Consider the following 19,542-nt stretch of genomic DNA (forward strand, 5'->3'; position numbering starts at 1 on the left):
ATTTCTCTGATGGCGAGTGATGATGAGCATTTTTTCATGTGTCTGTTTTTTCATGTGGCTGTATGAATGTCTTCTTTTGAGAAATGTCTGTTCATATCCTTTGCCCACTTTTTGATGGGGTTGTTTGTTTTTTTCTTGTATATTTGTTCGAGTTCTTTGTAGATTCTGGAAATTAGCCCTTTGTCAGATGAGTAGATTGCAAAAATTTTCTCCCATTCCGTAGGTTGCCTGTTCACTCTGATGGTAGTTTCTTTTGCTGTGCAGAAGCTCTTTAGTTTAATTAGATCCCATTTGTCAATTTTGGCTTTTGCTGCCGTTGCTTTTGGTGTTTTAGACATGAAGTCCTTGCCCATGCCTATGTCCTGAATGGTACTACCTAGATTTTCTTCTAGGGTTTTTATGGTATTAGGTCTAACATTTAAGTCTCTAATCCATCTTGAATTAATCTTCGTATAAGGAGTAAGGAAAGGATCCAGTTTCAGCTTTCTACTTATGGCTAGCCAATTTTCCTAGCACCATTTATTAAATAGGGAATCCTTTCCCCATTTCTTGTTTTTCTCAGGTTTGTCAAAGATCAGATGGTTGTAGATGTGTGGCATTATTTCTGAGGACTCCGTTCTGTTCCATTGGTCTATATCTCTGTTTTGGTACCAGTACCATGCTGTTTTGGTTACTGTAGCCTTGTAGTATAGTTTGAAGTCAGGTAGCGTGACGCCTCTGGCTTTGTCCTTTTGACTTAGGATTGTCTTGGCAATGCGGGCTCTTTTTTGGTTCCATATGAACTTTAAAGCAGTTTTTTCCAATTCGGTGAAGAAAGTCATTGGTAGCTTGATGGGGATGGCATTGAATCTATAAATAACCTTGGGCAGTATGGCCATTTTCACGATATTGATTCTTCCTATCCATGAGCATGGTATGTTCTTCCATTTGTTTGTGTCCTCTTTGATTTCACTGAGCAGTGGTTTGTAGTTCTCCTTGAAGAGGTCCTTTACATCCCTTGTAAGTTGGATTCCTAGGTATTTTATTCTCTTTGAAGCAATTGTGAATGGAAGTTCATTCCTGATTTGGCTCTCTGCTTGTCTGTTACTGGTGTATAAGAATGCTTGTGATTTTTGCACATTAATTTTGTATCCTGAGACTTTGCTGAAGTTGCTTATCAGCTTAAGGAGATTTTGGGCTGAGACGATGGGGTTTTCTAAATATACAAGCATGTCATCTGCAAACAGGGACAATTTGACTTCTTCTTTTCCTAACTGAATACCCTTGATTTCTTTCTCTTGCCTGATTGCCCTAGCCAGAACTTCCAACACTATATTGAATAGGAGTGGTGAGACAGGGCATCCCTGTCTTGTGCCAGTTTTCAAAGGGAATTTTTCCAGTCTTTGCCCATTCAGTATGATATTAGCTGTGGGTTTGTCATAAATAGCTCTTATTATTTTGAGGTACGTTCCATCAATACCGAATTTATTGAGCGTTTTTAGCATGAAGGGCTGTTGAATTTTGTCAAAAGCCTTTTCTGCATCTATTGAGATCATCATGTGGTTCTTGTCTTTGGTTCTGTTTATATGCTGGATTACGTTTATTGATTTGCATATGTTGAACCAGCCTTGCATCCCAGGGATGAAGCCCACTTGATCATGGTGGATAAGCTTTTTGATGTGCTGCTGAATCCCGTTTGCCAGTATTTTATTGAGGATTTTTGCATCGATGTTCATCAGGGAGATTGGTCTAAAATTCTCTTTTTTTGTTGTGTCTCTGCCAGGCTTTGGTATCAGGATGATGTTGGCCTCATAAAATGAGTTAGGGAGGATTCCCTCTTTTTCTATTGATTGGAATAGTTTCAGAAGGAATGGTATCAGCTCTTCCTTGTACCTCTGGTAGAATTCAGCTGTGAATCCATCTGGTCCTGGGCTTTTTTTGGTGGGTAGGCTATTAATTGTTGCCTCAATTTCAGAGCCTGCTATTGGTCTATTCAGGGATTCAACTTCTTCCTGGTTTAGTCTTGGGAGAGTGTACGTGTCCAGGAAATTATCCATTTCTTCTAGATTTTCTAGTTGATTTGCGTAGAGGTGTTTATAGTATTCTCTGATGGTAGTTTGTATTTCTGTGGGGTCGGTGGTGATATCCCCTTTATCATTTTTTATTGCGTCTATTTGATTCCTCTCTCTTTTCTTCTTTATTAGCCTTGCTAGCGGTCTGTCAATTTTGTTGATCTTTTCAAAAAACCAACTCCTGGATTCATTGATTTTTTGGAGGGTTTTTTGTGTCTCTATCTCCTTCAGTTCTGCTCTGATCTTAGTTATTTCTTGCCTTCTGCTAGCTTTTGAATGTGTTTGCTCTTGCCTCTCTAGTTCTTTTAATTGTGATGTTAGAGTGTCAATTTTAGATCTTTCCTGCTTTCTCTTGTGGGCACTTAGTGCTACAAATTTCCCTCTACACACTGCTTTAAATGTGTCCCAGAGATTCTGGTATGTTGTATCTTTGTTCTCATTGGTTTCAAAGAACATCTTTATTTCTGCTTTCATTTCGTTATGTACCCAGTAGTCATTCAGGAGCAGGTTGTTCAGTTTCCATGTAGTTGAGCGGTTTTGATGGAGTTTCTTAGACCTGAGTTCTAGTTTGATTGCACTGTGGTCTGAGAGACAGTTTGTTATACTTTCTGTTCTTTTACATTTGCTGAGGAGTGCTCTACTTCCAATTATGTGGTCAATTTTGGAATAAGTGCGATGTGGTGCTGAGAAGAATGTATATTCTGTTGACTTGGGGTGGAGAGTTCTATAGATGTCTATTAGGTCCGCTTGGTGCAGAGATGAGTTCAATTCCTGGATATCCTTGTTAACTTTCTGTCTCGTTGATCTGTCTAATGTTGACAGTGGAGTGTTGAAGTCTCCCATTAGTATTGTATGGGAGTCTAAGTCTCTTTGTAAGTCTCTAAGGACTTGCTTTATGAATCTGGGTGCTCCTATATTGGGTGCATATATATTTAGGATAGTTAGCTCTTCCTGTTGAATTGATCCCTTTACCATTATGTAATGGCCTTCTTTGTCTCTTTTGATCTTTGATGGTTTAAAGTCTGTTTTATCAGAGACTAGGATTGCAACCCCTGCTTTTTTTTGTTCTCCATTTCCTTGGTAGATCTTCCTCCATCCCTTTATTTTGAGCCTATGTATGTCTCTGCATGTGAGATGGGTCTCCTGAAGACAGCAGACTGATGGGTCTTGACTTTTTATCCAGTTTGCCAGTCTGTGTCTTTTAACTGGAGCATTTAGTCCATTTACATTTAAGGTTAATATTGTTATGTGTGAACTTGATCCTGCCATTGTGATATTAACTGGTTATTTTGCTCATTAGTTGATGCAGTTTCTTCCTAGCCTCGATGGTCTTTACATTTTGGCATGTTTTTGCAATGGCTGGTACCTGTTGTTCCTTTCCATGTTTAGGGCTTCCTTCAGGGTCTCTTGTAAGGCAGGCCTGGTGGTGACAAAATCTCTAAGGAAGTTCTTTATGTAATGTTTTATTAATGAGTTTAATTAGCCTTAGAAGAGAGAAAGCAGGGTCCGTTTAATTTAACAGAAAATATGCTTAGGGTGAGTAATTTCTGAAACAATGGTCCATTTGCGGGGACTTAGAAGTTGAAGAGGATGAATTAAAATGCAACTAAAGCAATGTGTTTAGCATCCCCTCTCCCACTGAAGCACAGTAATGTGCTTCCTATGGGTTATTTTCTTTTACTGACACTGGCCTTCTCTGCCTACTAACTCTTCTTCCTTTCAAAATGTTCTACATTAGAAGGATTTTTAAAGATAAAGAATCCCACTTTTTAATATACTGCTATATAGAGCATTTTGTGAAAAATAAATTCAAATACCTTAGCTACCTATTAAAATTCAAAGACTTGAGAATTGAAGAAAGGTTTTTTCCTGGAGTCATACATTGAAAAAATGTGAGTTTCTTTGATGGGATAATTGGCCTGCAATTTCAAAGAATATTATAATGTTTCAAAACTCAGTAACTACAGAAAGTAACTTCCCTCAAAAAAAAGAAGAACACCTGATACTTTTCCTACCACTCCTTTCTAGATCCCTGAGGCCAAGAAGCTCCATTTAATGGTACCTTAGTGTTAGATTTTGGGGACTCTAATAGACTACATGTGAGATAATAAATCAGTTATCAAAGCATTATTTATAACCACTATAGGAAGCTCTAATGTGTGAGGCCTGTTAGCTTACAAGTAACCAAACTTTTATCCAATTAACTGAACAGAACAGAACACAATCTAAGAGTTTGAGGAAAATAAACATTGTTATAAAAACTATAGCTACTCATAAATGCATTTCCTGTGGGTCAATTACTAACATAAAATGTACAGTTGATTCCTTAACATTTATGCATATGTATAACAATGTTTTTCTAAATTACTCTATTACTGAAAAATAAGCATATTTATAAAAGTGCTTCATGAGCACTTGCATACTACTTAGCCACTTTGTAATATTTATTGAGCACTCAATAATATTTTAGATAACGTGTAGGAGAGGAAGATACAGACTCTACTCGAGGCATTTACAAAATATTAAAGATGCAGAATAAGCTAACAACAGCTAATATTTATACAACACTTCGAGGATTTCAAATCGCTTTTACGAATATCACACACCTCTCATACAAATGAGTCAATGCCTTTTAACAGAAAGGAGTTCAATAAACTCCTGGCAGATATGTCTAGAAGTACAGAAGGAAAAGAATCTGATCACCAACTTTACCTCGGTGGCAGATAATCGCTTATCTCCATTGTCACTTCCAACTCCCGAATCAGAATCCTTCTTGCTGAGATAGATGCCATCAATATTGAATTCATTTAAAAAAGATTAAAATCACAAAGTTCACATCAAGATACATCAATTTATATTATAATAATAATTTTGCTATGCAAATTTTTATTATTACTGTAAGGCAACAAATCAGTCTAGCGTTAAAGAATATTAAGACATGGACCTAATGAAAATCAGACAGTAGCACAGTCTAAACACAGTATAAGATAAAATTCTTTGTGTTCAGGGTTTCATGGATTTATGTTCTAATCAAGTGGCTTGCTCTTAGATGTCAAGGTGTTTCTTAAAAATAGTTACCAATGTTCTTATTTTACTGAATCTAGCAAACCACATAACTGCTTTTACCCCTTAGGTTATGAAATGTGATTACTTTCAATCATTCTGTAAATTTTTATCCAGGGATTAAGTACATAAAACAGTGGGTACATATTTTAAGCATTATATAAAAGTCACATTAAGGTAGTCAGAAATTTTACATTTACTTATGTAGCAAAAAGTGAAGGAAAAGATTTCTGCAGTGAAGGCTTCTTAAAAAGAACCTGCATTTCTATAACTGCTATCAGTGTGGGAACATTGTGTTTTGGAAGCTCAAGGCTTGATTTATGCCACAAGAAGCTCTAGGATGTGTGAAAAGGTTCTAACATTGCCATTTGAAACCGGAAGTGGCAAAAAAACTACACATACTGTATTTTTAAAAGACCAAAACTAAAGCCTTCATTTTTTTCTTAACGTTGTTCTGGAGGTATATTCAACATTAATAATTGCTAAAACACCACGTCTGGGCTCACTATAGTTATTATGATAAGTAAAAAATATCCACGTTCGTATTCCAGATCTTATTTATAAGTATATACCCACTTACACAGGAAGAACTAATTATCAATTAGGAGACAGTAGATGATATATGAGATATACCGAAATATTCTCAATAGCATCAGTTTTTGCTTTCATATCCCAATAGTTTCTCAACTTCTTGTTTTAAACACAAATTAGGTGAGTAAAGCAAATTGTTTTGTTTTGCTTTGTTCCCTGCAGACACCATGGTGACTTAAAACAAACAGATTTTTGAAGTCAGCTACCTGGAGGGCCTTGGCCCAGGCAAATTTTAAACGGGGGCTTTGAATGAGCGCATGACTCACCCGTCTTCCACGTGCTGGTGTAAATGTGGCCTCTCCATGGTGTGGAGATAAAGGGAGTCAGCTGTCTTAATCTGGCATGCTTGTATGCTCAGATACTTAAATATGTGAACTTTGCCCTTTGTGCAAATCTATGAAGAAATTAATAGTAATCATATTCATTTTTCAATGACAAAACAAAATCTAAGTATCAGATCCTTACTCTGTATATTTCAATTTTCCCGATTTCATTTCAAGTAACACCCTACCAATGTACACTAAATCCGTCCTTAGAATTTTGGGAATCATTCCCTCCAAATTCTACTTCGAACACTTCGAGCTTAAGTAAATTTCCCATTTTTTCTTGCACTAAACTATAAAAGTCTAACAAAAATGTATTCAAGTATATACAGTACAAAAAGTATAAAGTCAGATGACCAGCCTGGTGAAATTCCAATTACAAAAGATGAGAAAAGCACAATTATTTTCAAGCCCGTAGAAAACAATTTGGAGCCTAAAAATAATTGTAGATTTAAGAAGCATGTTAAATTATTTAAAAAGAAAATAAACTTCAACGTATTTACATGGTTAAGCATCTGAAAGCATAGTACTTCATTTTTCTCTCATGCAGTTTAATATCTGAGATTGAGACCTGTCTCTAAATAATCAATAACCATATTTAAATTCCATTTTCCAGCTAACATTCAAATAAGGAATATATGGCTGGGAGCAGTGGCTCACGCCTGTAATCCCAGCACTTTGGGAGGCCAAGGCGGGCGGATTCCTGGAGGTCAGGAATTCGAGAGCAGCCTGGCCAACATGGTGAAACCTCATCTCTACTAAAAACAAAAAAATTATCCAGGTGTGGTGGCAGGCGCCTGTAGTCCCAGCTACTCAGGAGGCTGAGGCAGGAGAATCGCTTGATCCTGGCAGGCAGAGGCTACAGTGAGCCAAGATTGCGCCACTGCACCCAGCCTGGGCGACAGAGCGAGACTCTGTCTCAAAAAAAAAAAAAGAAAAAGAAAAGAAAAAAAGAAAAATCAGTCAATCAGTGTACTCCATGAAAAAAATTCAAATAAAATGATAAATAATAAGACATTTAATTCTGGAGTTGGAGTGATTAGCATAGTCAGCCAAGTACTGGTAAATAGATTTGATGCAGCAGAAGACAATTCATTGTTTCTCACATTCACTCAAGGGTTACCTGTGACTGTTTATAATCAAGTTTTATTCAGTATTATTCTCTTCAGCAGAGAATCAGAAAACTGGCCTTCGGAGAGCTGCTTAAGCACTATTGATAGCATTGGGAATCAGAAAACAATACCCCAAAATGAAGGCCTCAGAAGCAAAAGTTTTTCTCTGACCTCTCCTGCCCTCCTGCCTGTCGGTCCCATTCTCCCAAGGAAGGGAGCCTTAGAAATTTTAATCCCTCTTCCCCAAAGCTGGTCATAGAAACCAGAACCCCTTTAAAACCTCAAAATATTACTTGAACTTTCCCTCTGCCTTTCTGTGTAAAAACTGGCCATAAAGAAATTATCTGACCTCTCTTGTTTGACAGTCGGCCAATAAGAACCCCCATTCCAAAGAGGGTCCTGCCCCACACCCAGAAAGAAGGAATGATCCTCAGAGAGCCCAAGAAGAATCCAGAGAGACAGGCCCTGCTGGGTTTCCTCACTCAGTCTATTAACATGAGATCATACTCTTTGTCCAATCATATTTCCACATGGCTGTCCACACTTTGTAAGCATAAAAATGGACAATTTCCCCTGTATCTTTGGGTCTTCACTCTGGAGGCTTCCATGTACATGTTAATAAATTTTGCATGCCTTTTCTCCAATTAATTTGCCACTTGCCAGTGATGAGTGATTTTCAGCAAACTTTCAGAGGGTGAAGGGGAAATTTTCCCTTGGCCCCTAGAACAGCACATCCCATGGGGCATTGGCTTTGCTGCAAGACCCCTCACCTGTGCTGGAGGAGACTGCAGAGGATTATTCTCAAGTAGCAACACTTGCAGCTGCTTCATCTCTCTAAAACAAATTGGAATCACGAGCACTTTGTTGCAGGAAAAGTCAAACTTTACCAAGGGAAGATCTACTAGTTCTAAAATAATAGAAAAAAGAAAAACAGAAAGAAAAAAACCTTAGAAAGCAATCAGATTAATGGCTGATCATTCAAAAATTAATGTTCTGCTTCTCAGGAAAAATATAATGGAGTATAATCAAAAGCAAGTTGTACATTAGGAATACATGGTGTGTGTATACAACATTTTACCAAAAGAGGGAAAAATCTTTCATTGTGTGCCCCGAAGTTTTAAATTGTTGTTAGTTCTGATAAAAACTGGAAACACTTGACATTTACAATATCTATTGTTTAAAAAGACTTTTTTTTTTTCAGCAAAAGAATCACGCAAGCCACATCACACAGGACATGTTTATGTTTTAACTTCAAACTGTTTCCCAGTAGCATTCGCTAGTCCATGAGTAATATGTTAATTACAGAATATTCTTATCTAATCAATGTATCTGGGCTGGCATTATCCCAGAACTAGCTACACTAAATATATTCATGAGTTTTTCCAACCGCATTTAAAAAAACAAATGTTATCCAATTCAGAATTTTCCGACAGGCCCTGTAATTCTGGTATGATGAGACTTCATTCTACAGCTTTTAAAAAGTCTTCTGTAGCTCCACTCAGAAGACAGAACATTACATTTAGCTTAAAATCCCCACCCAGTGGCACAGTAAACACTCAGTAATTTCAAGCATTCAAAGTGACATTGGCAGCTGCTAGGAATAAAGTCAAATATATGCCATAGAGCAAAGAGGTTAAGCCATGCCAGACATCTAGGGCGATGCAGGCAAGCCACTGAGATCTCTGTGTGTGGGGCTATGAAGGGTTCACTCCAGAACGAGGCCTCGGAACTTTAGTTATGGGATCTGTTAAGGACTCAAGGAGTTCTCAAGTGGAAGAAGGGCAAGAATTAGACAAAGAAGAGTAACTCAAGGCACTGACCTGGAGTAAAAATTCACACTATTTCTCCTCTACCCCGACACCGCTCTTCAGTTTTCACTTTACTCACTTATGTTATGTCAAATTCCAGCAGGAAAAGATTCTACTAACCAGCACCTCTCTCAGAATCCGAAGCACTCTGGGAATGTAAGGGATCGTACTTGGTTCATACCTTAGTGAATTACTTTGTCTTAAAGAAAAGAGGAATGGAACTAAAATTCTAGAGAGGAGGCAGAAGAGCATCTAAGGCCGCAGATTCCAAACTCAGGTCCATGATAGGTGGGCTGTGCAGAAGAAACTCAGGAAGTGTATTTTTGAAAGAATACAGACCCCTGGACCTGAAGCCAAGGGATCTGTATTTTTTTAATTGCCCTGAGTAGTTAGTTCATTGCTCAAACCCAGCTTGCCTCCCCTCTGGCAGGATGAGGGATTGACCTCAGGCCACACTGGTCCTGGAGGACATTGGAATCATGAAAGTCAAAGGATAGGAAAAGCAAAATCCCCTTTCACCTCACAGCTTGTTTATAAGATGGTTAAGAATTATGAAGATTCCGTGATAAGAGAACACCTCCTAGCAGTTACCCCGGCAATATCAACCTATCTCTGAGATGGTTAACTGAAGTTAGGTTAGCAAATCACTGGAAACATTTAACTGGACTCTGGATCTTTAGCAATTCTTTGCCACTTAAAATGAAGACTCTTAAGACTAGAGGGCCAAGTTCATGGAGAACACAGCAGAAGAAAACTTACAGGTAAATAAGTAATGGTTTTATAATGACCATTTCTTTTCTAGTTCCAGTTTGGAACACAATTGCCATCATAGTTCAGGAAAATAAGAACCAGTTTCACAACAATAAAATGAAAGAGAAAATGATAATTTTGCAACACCAGCCCAGGAAAAGTAAAAAAATGTGGAGTAGAAAAAGGGAGTAAGAAAAAAAGAAGCAGAAGAACAAATCCCACTCTCTCTCCCCACTGCTAAGAGAGGCAATGAATGGCTATTTCAATCCTCTGTTCATTCTAGTTCTAGAAAGAATAAAATATGGTCTTCTTACTGCAGTTGTTGTAGTAAAACCACCACAAAATTGATATGAGTAATTAGACCACAATTTTGTTGTTTTTTTTAATCCTCAAATTGAAAGCATACGAGGAAGGGTATCCAAAGAGGAAAAACATGTGAGTAAATAGGGAAAGTCTTCACAGTCACTTACTGAAAGTATTTTCAATGGTCTTTTATCAATAGAGTTCTCCAGAGTGAAGCAAAAAGGAACTTGATACTCAGGAAATTATTCTTTTAAAAAAATTTCCAGTAAACTGAAGTTTTAGCTTTGAGTATATTTTTAAAATATCAAAACTAAGAAAACATAATTATGGAATAACTGATCTTTTTAAGGGAAAGGAATGCTTTTAAGGTAAAAAAAAAAAAATGAGGAATCAGTGAGAGACCAAAATCCAGATTTTGTGAATATACTTTCTTTCCACGTTTCCAAACACGACAGGTATTTGCAAAATGATCACATTAATTTTTCCTTTTGAAAATGAGAGTTCAATTATTTCTGACATTTTTACAATAATTAACATGAGAGCTTAAGTTTACGTGAAAGTTTTCTTTAACTCATAAAAGGTTGTATGCATACAAATTTGCTGTTAATAAGCTTTCCTTTTGTGTTTGCTTAAACCAAATACAAGTTTTGTATATCCAAAAAATGAGACTGTACTAGGACAAAATGAAAAATCAATCAATATTTTTAGACCAAGTCATCTCAAGTACTCAAGTAAAAAATGCTGTTTCTAATTCTGCTTCTCTAAAATGCCAGTCAGTATGAGGAAGGTGAAAGATGGCAAGTGGACCTGAACCTCCCATCTACAAAGCACATTACATTTTCCAAAGTTCCTTCCCTTTCATGAGATCCATTCTCTTGCCTTATTATGAAGCAGTTCAAGCCAAAGATCAAGATGCAGAGACAGGATAATTAAAATGAGGCATCCATAAATTGCTCCATTCATGTCAGATCAACCAAATGCTGACTGTTTCCAAATGCTACAGGGTTTTGCTTTGAGAAATATTTTTAAATACATGTTTGAAATCGGCTAAGTCTAGAGACTTTAAACAAAAACAATGGAAATCAATGTGATCTCTGAAAACCAGAGTATGCTTTGGAGAAAGCATTCAGGGTTCCAGGACTCATCCGTTCATTCCTGATCCAGGTCCAAACCCAAACACGAAATGCAGAGCCACTACCCACTATGAGGCTGCTTTCATGCTCTAAATGGTATGCAATTTCTGAATAAATACATACATCTTCCTTGAACTCTACACACTACCGGACAGACATACTACGGAAGCCCACGGCTGCAGAGCAGGGCTGTCTGAGGTCTCGGCGTTCATGCGGGGTGCTTGGGAGCCACATCTCAATGCTGAGGTTCCGCAGCCACCACTGGTGAAACTTACGGAGACCACCAGTGAGACATTAGTCCAAGTATCACTCCAGCAGAGGCAGCACCCTCACCTCAGAAAAGATTCTAGACACTGGGAGTTCCCAACCAGTGCTCCCAGATCCCCGAGGCTAGAAATCCCGACAGACAAGATCTGTAGAACAAAGCATGTCCCCAAAATTTCACATTCCAAAACGTCACACACCCATATCCAAAACAATTCATGTCACCCCCTGCGATGGGCTGGCTTGAGTCCTTCCAAAATTCCTATGTTGAAGTTCCAACCTCTCTTACCTCGGAATGTGACTGCATTTGGAGATAGGGTCTTTAAAAGGGTAATTAAGTTAAAATGAGGTCATGAGGGCAGCTCTAATCCTTGGTGTCCTTGTAAGAAGAAATGAGGACACAGACATGCACAGAGGGGAGATGATGTGAAGACCCAGAGAGAAGATGTCACCCACAAGCCAAGCTGAGAGGCCTCAGAAGGAACCAACCCTGCTTGCACCTTGATCCCGGCATCCAGCCTCCAAAATTGTGAGAAGATGAAGTTCTGTTATTTAAGCCACCCCAGCTGTGGTTCTTTGTTATAGTAGCCCCAGCAAACTAATACACCCAGGTCCACCCCCGTGCCCCACAGCATTACCTAGGGGAGTAATTTTGTTACCATAGCCCTTGACTAAAATCACAGCCTGAACATCACTTTTTTGTTATCTGCATGTGCAATTCAAATCCTAATTATTAGTAGTAGGCATACACACACATACACACACGAAAAGATCCACCCTCTTCACAAAAGTAAATCCCCCCAAAAATAAAATAGTGAACGTCTCCCATTTTCTTCATTTTCCCTCTTTCTTTTTTACCTTGTGGTAAAACTTTAAGGTAATTTCTTCTGACATTCAGTTCTCGTAGAGATTTCAACTGACCTATCTGCTGGGGCAACGCTGTGATCTCGTTGCAGCTGACATCCTGTATCAAAAGCAGAGACAGAAATAATAAACATCTTTTTCCAGGAAATCAAGCATTTCATGTGAAATCTCCTTAAGGAATTTAAATATTTGGAAAACTACACAGGTACACTTTTATATTCATCTCCAGGTCCCTAGCATTAAGACTCAGCACAGAGAAGAAAAAGTTGAACGTTTTAAACTCCCTCAGAGGAGAGAAAAATGGAGAAAGGGTGGACATTAGTAGCATTCAGCAGCTGCTTCACCAGCCTCTGGCCTGCCACTTTGACATGCTTTGATTTTACTGAATTCTCACAACAAACCCACTGAGCAATATTACTAGCCTAATATTTACAAATCAAAAAGTGGGGCTCTGAAAAGTTTAGCCAGTCGCCCAAAGCATGCAAGTGCCAGAGTTAACACTAGAAATGAATTACCAGCTCACGGTTGAGCCACTGTCCCACCATGCCTCTAAAGAGAAGACTACGATGCATCTTCTTTTACCAAACTCTCACATTTTGCAGTGAAAAACTAGGATATTAATGCACTCTTTGGATGTACTATTTATTTAAAATGGAGTTCTTCACCACAGGCTAGAAACCTTACAGCTGACCACCTTGCCATACATTTCACAAGCAATTCTTGTCTTCTTTGCTTTAGGAAGCAAGTACGCAATGAAGCCTTGATTGGAACTCCCTCTTGACACATGCGAAATGGAGGCCTTGACATTTATGATCTTCTACATCCTTAGGATCTCTCTGAATCCCACTCTTCCTCTTGGCTCTGGGAGTTGTGCTGGGCTCTTCACTCCCCCACCCACCCCTACAGTCAGACCAGTGCTCTCTCTTATAGCTGGGTGCTATCATGATCTCCTGACTGGTTTCCACACATCAGTCTCTGCCTTGGATGCATCCTTCACAGAGCGGCCACAGTGCAAATGCCATCATGCTGTTCACCAGTTTAAACACTTGTGGAGGCTCCTCAACAACTATAAAGTCCAAACTGGGTGATAAGGCCAGTGTCTACGATGAGGTCTGTCCATTTCTCCAGCACCATTTCTCTGAATGTACCTCCTCACAACCTACACTCAAGCAATGTTACTGCTTCTGGCAGTTTTCAGTATTTCATAATTCCCAAACTCGTTCATGCTCCTTCCCTGCCTGATATGCCAGTCCCTAATATTGTCCTCCTGTCCCACTGACACATTTTTAAAGACTTAATTCAAGCCTCAACCTCTTTCGTGAAATCTTTCACGAGGCTTCCCCCACCTCTCCCACTCTGATCTAATGCCCAGGGAGACGCCACTTCTTCCTGTGTGGTCCTTTAGATAGCGTGTCACTGTAAGTCATTTGCTCACAGGTTTATATTCCCCTTTAAGCCTATGAGCTCCTGGGTGGGAGGGACCATGTCTTATTCATTCCATCCTCCCAGTGCCAGGTAGAGTGCCAAGTAAGGGATCAATAAATGTTGGATCAAACTTCTAAAATCCACTTACGGTGACACTCCATAATACTGTGGCTCCTTCTCCAGGACCCTGGGATCCACGATGCTCCAACATACACACTAGGTCCCATGCAGGTCCCACTTAGCATCACAGAACTAAAGATATAAATGATTCCAGTGAGATCAAGGCCTTAAATATCCCACTTTCCTTTTGAACCTGCAAAAGCTCTTCCCTTTCACCATAGAAGGCAGCAAAGCCTCGTTTCAGAAATCTGTTTCACTTTCATTCAAATAAGATGAACTCATCATCGACCAATCCAGTGAACACCCCCAGGCTCCACATTTAGACCAGGCTGTCCACAACACAGTTGATCCCTGCCCTCTAACCTGGTCTCATCGAAAAGGCTTCAGGTAATCTATCAACGTGTCCTCGTTATGACGATGCTCAATGTATATCACCCGATGAAGAGGAATGGTATCACTCCTGCTAAAAAGGAATGAAGCTGTCCTCTATAAAGGTTGAGTGTGCACAGTGCAGACACCTCACCAAGCTTCTCTGTACAGCAGTCTGATGCGGGAGGTGGGGTGACACGGGCTGAGAGCACCACGTGTTCAGCGGCATCAGCCCCAACCACTGTTGCTGTATCCCTCCTGGCCCAGAAAAGTCACACACAAGTTTGAGAACAACACTTGTAGTGTTTAAAACAAAAACAGAAACAAACTTTACAAGCACATCTGCAGAGAGAAAAACATCAAAGGAAGTAATTACAAAATTAGGAGGTCCAGAGATTGTGTTCAGTCACTCTCAGCCCCTCGCTGAGTCAGTAAATCGCCCTGCCTTTCTGAATGTATTTCCACACAGGAGAAGAGAACAGTGAAATGCCATCTTTTCCCAATTATTGGGGGCCTTTGCTCAGTCACAGGAGCCAACAATCAAATCCTTTCAATGAAAGCTTTCTTCGCCTTAACTAAGTTACAAATAAGCAAAAGGTGCCATTCCATCCTATTTTAAGAGTCCTCACACAAATACCACACAGGTGAATCCTAGAAATGCAGGAAATCAAATCCTGCTATGAACTCACGACCAGGTGCAATCAGTTTGGTGATGTTGTTGGCAGGAGAAGCGGGTGTGCTTGTGGGGAAGAATTAGAAGGAACGATTTTCCATCTCTAGAGAAAATGGATGTTACTGGCATCTAAAACAAGTTTTTTTTAAGTCTTGTGAGTGACAGCACGAGAAAGATCTTTATATAAATTATGGAAATCACCGATTTTTCAATATGAAACTGACAATTTCCAGAAGCTTCAAAGACATAATTTTTCAAAACAATCTTTCTCTTAATAAATAAGGAGGGAGGAGAGGAAAGGAAAAAGATAACAGATATATTTAGGTAGCACGTTATTCACAGCATGAGATGAAACTAAGCCTCATTCCATTTTTTAATGTGAACTATACTCACCTTGCTCCTTGCTGGTCATGCTTGAGTTAGCCAGGAAATCAAAATATGCTGTTTCTCTAAACGTAAGGTGATTTTTTTCCACTGTATGTTTCTAACATAATAGCTTTATTAAAAAAAATCAACTCCCCCTAGCGATATTTGAAAACTTAGCACTAGGGAAAATGGTCACTCAATTTACTTCAAAAAACTTCATGTAACAATAAATACAAGTTTTTTTCTTCTGACTTACAGGACAGGACATCTGTAGACAATTCAAAACACAAAGTCCAATTGTCCATTCACATTTTGGAGGTTATGTGGTGAAGGTCAAATTATTTTAATAGTACTCTGTACTGTTGTCAATTACTTCCCGTCTGACAAAATAATGCGGGGAAAATGCCCAAGCAGATTTAGCACGCAAGATAACATTTCACTATTGTGTAATCAATATTGTAGAAAATAATGCAAAACTCTATTCCCACAAGTCATTGAATCTTGCCACATTTTAAAGAGGTTATAAATTCATCACAAAAATAAAACCCCATGAGTCACTGTCTTAATTAGCTAGGGGATAAGGAGGAAGAAACAGGAGATAATAGTCTAGGTGTTTGGGGATAAAATATATCGGTCTTGAAAATGTAAAAGCAATATTTCTAGAATGGCCTTGTTCTCTAGAACGCTTTTGTTCAAATTCAGCCTAACATAAGGTATGAATTTTATAGACTGATTTAAAGAAGATACGATTTAGGAAAATGAATGTAAATAAAAACCACTAATGCCTCACACTTCTGCAATTAGTAAGAATTTATTGGGTTATAAATTCCAGATTCAGTTACTTATTACAATAGTCAAATGAATCCCTTCCGAATTTTCTATTAGCCCTAAGCTACGTCTTAGAGAATGATTCCAAACTTCAGTGAAATCATAGTACCCCATAGTTAGTACTACAATACCACATACACGCAGGCAGATCAAAAAGAATCATGAGCGTGTTATAAATATTTACTGAATTTATTCTTTTTGATACAGAAACAAATCTAATTATAGTAATATAAATATTCAAGCTTAAGTTTTTTATAGACCAGCCAGTCCAACTTTGTCATTTAGATAAAAAACAAAATAGAGAATTTGCACTGTGACTTAACACATACTGATTTTCCACCAGTCATCATGTTTTTAGGCAACCAAAAGAAAAACTTTAGAAATAAGATTCTCTCCTCATCACAATAAAAAGAGTCTCTAGGAGTACTAAAACCATGTTGGAGATTAATATATTTTTGTTACTAAGTGCTCGTTGCTAACTGACCTTCAGAATGCAAAACTAACAAGGATTTAAATTAGCAGAATAAATTCAGGGATTATTAAACTAGGTTATGTTCACTTTCAGAAAGTAATATTGTAAAAAAGACTAGACGTTTTTGGTCTTTTGTTTGTTTGTTTTTGTTTTTTTGTTTTGTTTTGTTTTTTGAGACATTGTCTTGCTCTGTTGCCCAGACTGGAGTGTGATGGCGTGATCTTGGCTCACTGCAAACCTCTGCCTCCTGGTTTCAAGCGATTCTCCCACCTCAGCCTCCCAGCTAGCTGAGATTACAGGTGTGTGCCACCACACCTGGTTAATTTTTTTTTTTTTTTTTTTTTTTTTTGTATTTTTAGTAGAGACGGGATTTCACCATGTTGGCCGGGCTGGTCTAAAACTCCTGACCTCAAGTGATCCACCCACTCTGGCCTCCCAAAGTGCTGGGATTATAGGTGTGAGCCACCATGCCTGGCTGACTAGAAGTATTTTTTTAAGGAATGATGCCTAGTGAAAACCAACATAGGCCGGGCACAATGTTTCATGCCTATAATCCCAGCACTTTGGAAGGCCGAGGTAGGCAGATTGCTTGAGCTCTGGAGTTTTAGACCAGCCTAGAGAACATAAGGAAACCCTGACTCTACAAAAAGATGTTAAAAAATTAGTCGGGCATAGTGGCATGCACCTGTGGTTTCAGCTACTCCAGAGGCTATGGTGGGAGGATTGCTTGAGCCCGAGAGGTCAAGGCTGCAGTGAGCTGTGACCATGGCACTGCATGACAACCTGGGTGATAGAGTAAGACCCTGTCTCAAAACAAAAAGAAAAAAGAAAGAAAAAAAAAAAAAAAACATAGATACTGTGTCAAGACGATCTTGGTTAGAGAATTGTTCCAGTAAGACCAGGCCACACACTGGAACTGCAGGTGGTATTTGTACAAGTGACCTTGCTCTGATACTTAAGTTTTCAAAAACTTAGTATGAATACAGCTTGAGCTGTATTTTTGTAAGAATCTAGCTCTTTATTTAATTGAAAAAATGCAAACGTTCTGACAGAAACTGCAGTTTACTAATATTAGCCTCCTATCATGTAGCCATGCCCTTTTGTGGAAGTGCATTTTGTATGACTCACTGTGTCACTTTAGGGAAATGTCTTACCCTTTCTGTGTCTCTATCAAAAGAACAGGTAAGGATTAAATAATTCTAATTATCCTCCAACATGAGGAGTTCATTTGCTACATCAGAGATAATGAAATTATTTTGGTTGAAAAACAGATATGTAACTAAATGGGAAATGTCAATTTTGATTTCTTAATAGTAAAAAACCCTCAATGCCTGTGGTCAGAACTCACTGTCTTTGTTTTTTTTTTTTTTTCCGAGATGGAGTCTCTGTCACCTAGGCTGGAGTACAGTGGCACAATCTTGGTTCACTGCAACCTCCGCCTCCCGGGTTCAAGTCATTCTCCTCCCTCAGCCTCCTGAGTATCTGGGATTACAGGTGCACACCACCATGCCCAACTAATTTTTGTATTTTTAGTAGTGGTGGGGTTTGACCATGCTGGTCAGGCTGGTCTCGAACTCCTGACCTTGTGATCTGCCCGCCTCAGCCTCCCAAAGTGCTGGGATTACAGGTGTGAGCCACTGCATCTGGCCAGAACTCCCTGTCTTAAAAAGAAAATACATTCATTTAAACTTGAAACTTTCTCAAGAAAGCTCTGGGATGACAAATTATCACCTTTCAACACCAGCGTCTTTTTCCAGAGCAAAACTCTGTTGCACAATTCTCCTAAATTTACAAACACATGGCCTACCCCATGGCTCTTCAGAAGAAAGGCAGAAATGGAAGCACAGAGGGGCTTGAGCAAGCCCTGGGTTTCCAATCATCGCATAGAAACCAGAGGTTAGGAGGCGTCTCCAGAGACCATGAATGGACAAACAGCATGGCGAGCACGTGAATTTATGCCTCCGCCGTTATCTCCCTCAGAGACTGGAATGCTGCCCATGCAAATAATGAAGAAGGGATTTTCCTCAGCATTTGCTCAGTAATCAATCTTTGAATCCAAACCCTCCACACAACCATTTCATGAAAAAAGAATAAAAAATAGCATATCCAATCAAGGCCAGGAAATGCACCTTCCAACTTGTCATTTCTTGAGCCAGGCCTTGTGAGGTTTTTGATTAGAAAGGCAGGTTTTAAATCAGTGATACTGTGTTCTCTTATGTGAAGGTAAGAGCTAGAAGACACGATTTTCACACACTGCGTGACTTCAGAGAGGACAGAACTGAGGAAAAAAAACACCTCTGGACCACAACATGTCACCATATACAGGGAACCAATGAGAAAACTCTCAGATCTTTGGCAAATGCCCCATAAAAGGCTCTCTATTTTATTGTGTTCTAACAGTGTGTTTGTTTTTACAGCTGCCTGTTAATTATAACACATGGCATTTATACAGCATCTCTTAACAAATCTACCTCATCCATCAGGCATGGTTTAGCAGTAAAAGAACCATGTTTTCAACATGTTAACAAGGTTTTAATGAGTAAAATGAGATTCAGCCAACACAAGTCTACAGACCCCTTCCCTGACTCTTGCTTCCACAGTAAGAAAACATTAGTGAGACATTGACCATTTGTACCAAACCTTTTTTTTAGTAACATTTTCTTCCCACAACTTTAATGGAAAAACCACCAGGAGTTAAACCAGAGAACTCCAAAGAGAAAAATCACAGCTCCACTCCATGAGGGGCTGACAGTTTAGGTGAAGAGACAGTGCTGTATTGTGGTGAGGATGCTGATTAAAAAACCTGGTTTTGACTCCAGCTCTATCTCTTCATATCCTTGCGGCTTTGGTGAAGCAATTCTAAAATTGAAACTTATTTGTAAAATTTAAACATGACACCTACCTTGCTGGCTTATTTTTAAGACTATATGAAATAATACATGCATACCTAGCAGAGTGCCTGGTATACGGCAGATGCTCAGTAATGTGAACGCTTTATCTCTTCCCTTTAGAGAAAGCACAGGCAGA

General features: G+C 38.9%; 1 protein-coding gene across 2 annotated transcripts in view; it reads right to left on the minus strand.

Moving 5' to 3' along the window:
• The window catches only part of LRCH1 (leucine rich repeats and calponin homology domain containing 1), a 208,425-nt gene that overhangs the window by 64,767 nt on the left and 124,116 nt on the right, over positions 1-19,542 (minus strand). For both annotated transcript variants that reach the window (XM_023187294.1, XM_023187295.3), the window contains exons 4-7: positions 12,257-12,362; positions 7,911-8,047; positions 5,972-6,099; positions 4,764-4,827 (exon numbers count right to left, since the gene is read on the minus strand). In XM_023187294.1, the coding sequence (XP_023043062.1) occupies positions 4,764-4,827; positions 5,972-6,099; positions 7,911-8,047; positions 12,257-12,362 (435 nt within the window). The remainder of the gene's footprint in view (positions 1-4,763; positions 4,828-5,971; positions 6,100-7,910; positions 8,048-12,256; positions 12,363-19,542) is intronic.

Source organism: Piliocolobus tephrosceles, chromosome X (genome assembly GCF_002776525.5).
Source record: "Piliocolobus tephrosceles isolate RC106 chromosome X, ASM277652v3, whole genome shotgun sequence".
Taxonomy (NCBI): Eukaryota; Metazoa; Chordata; class Mammalia; order Primates; family Cercopithecidae; genus Piliocolobus; species Piliocolobus tephrosceles.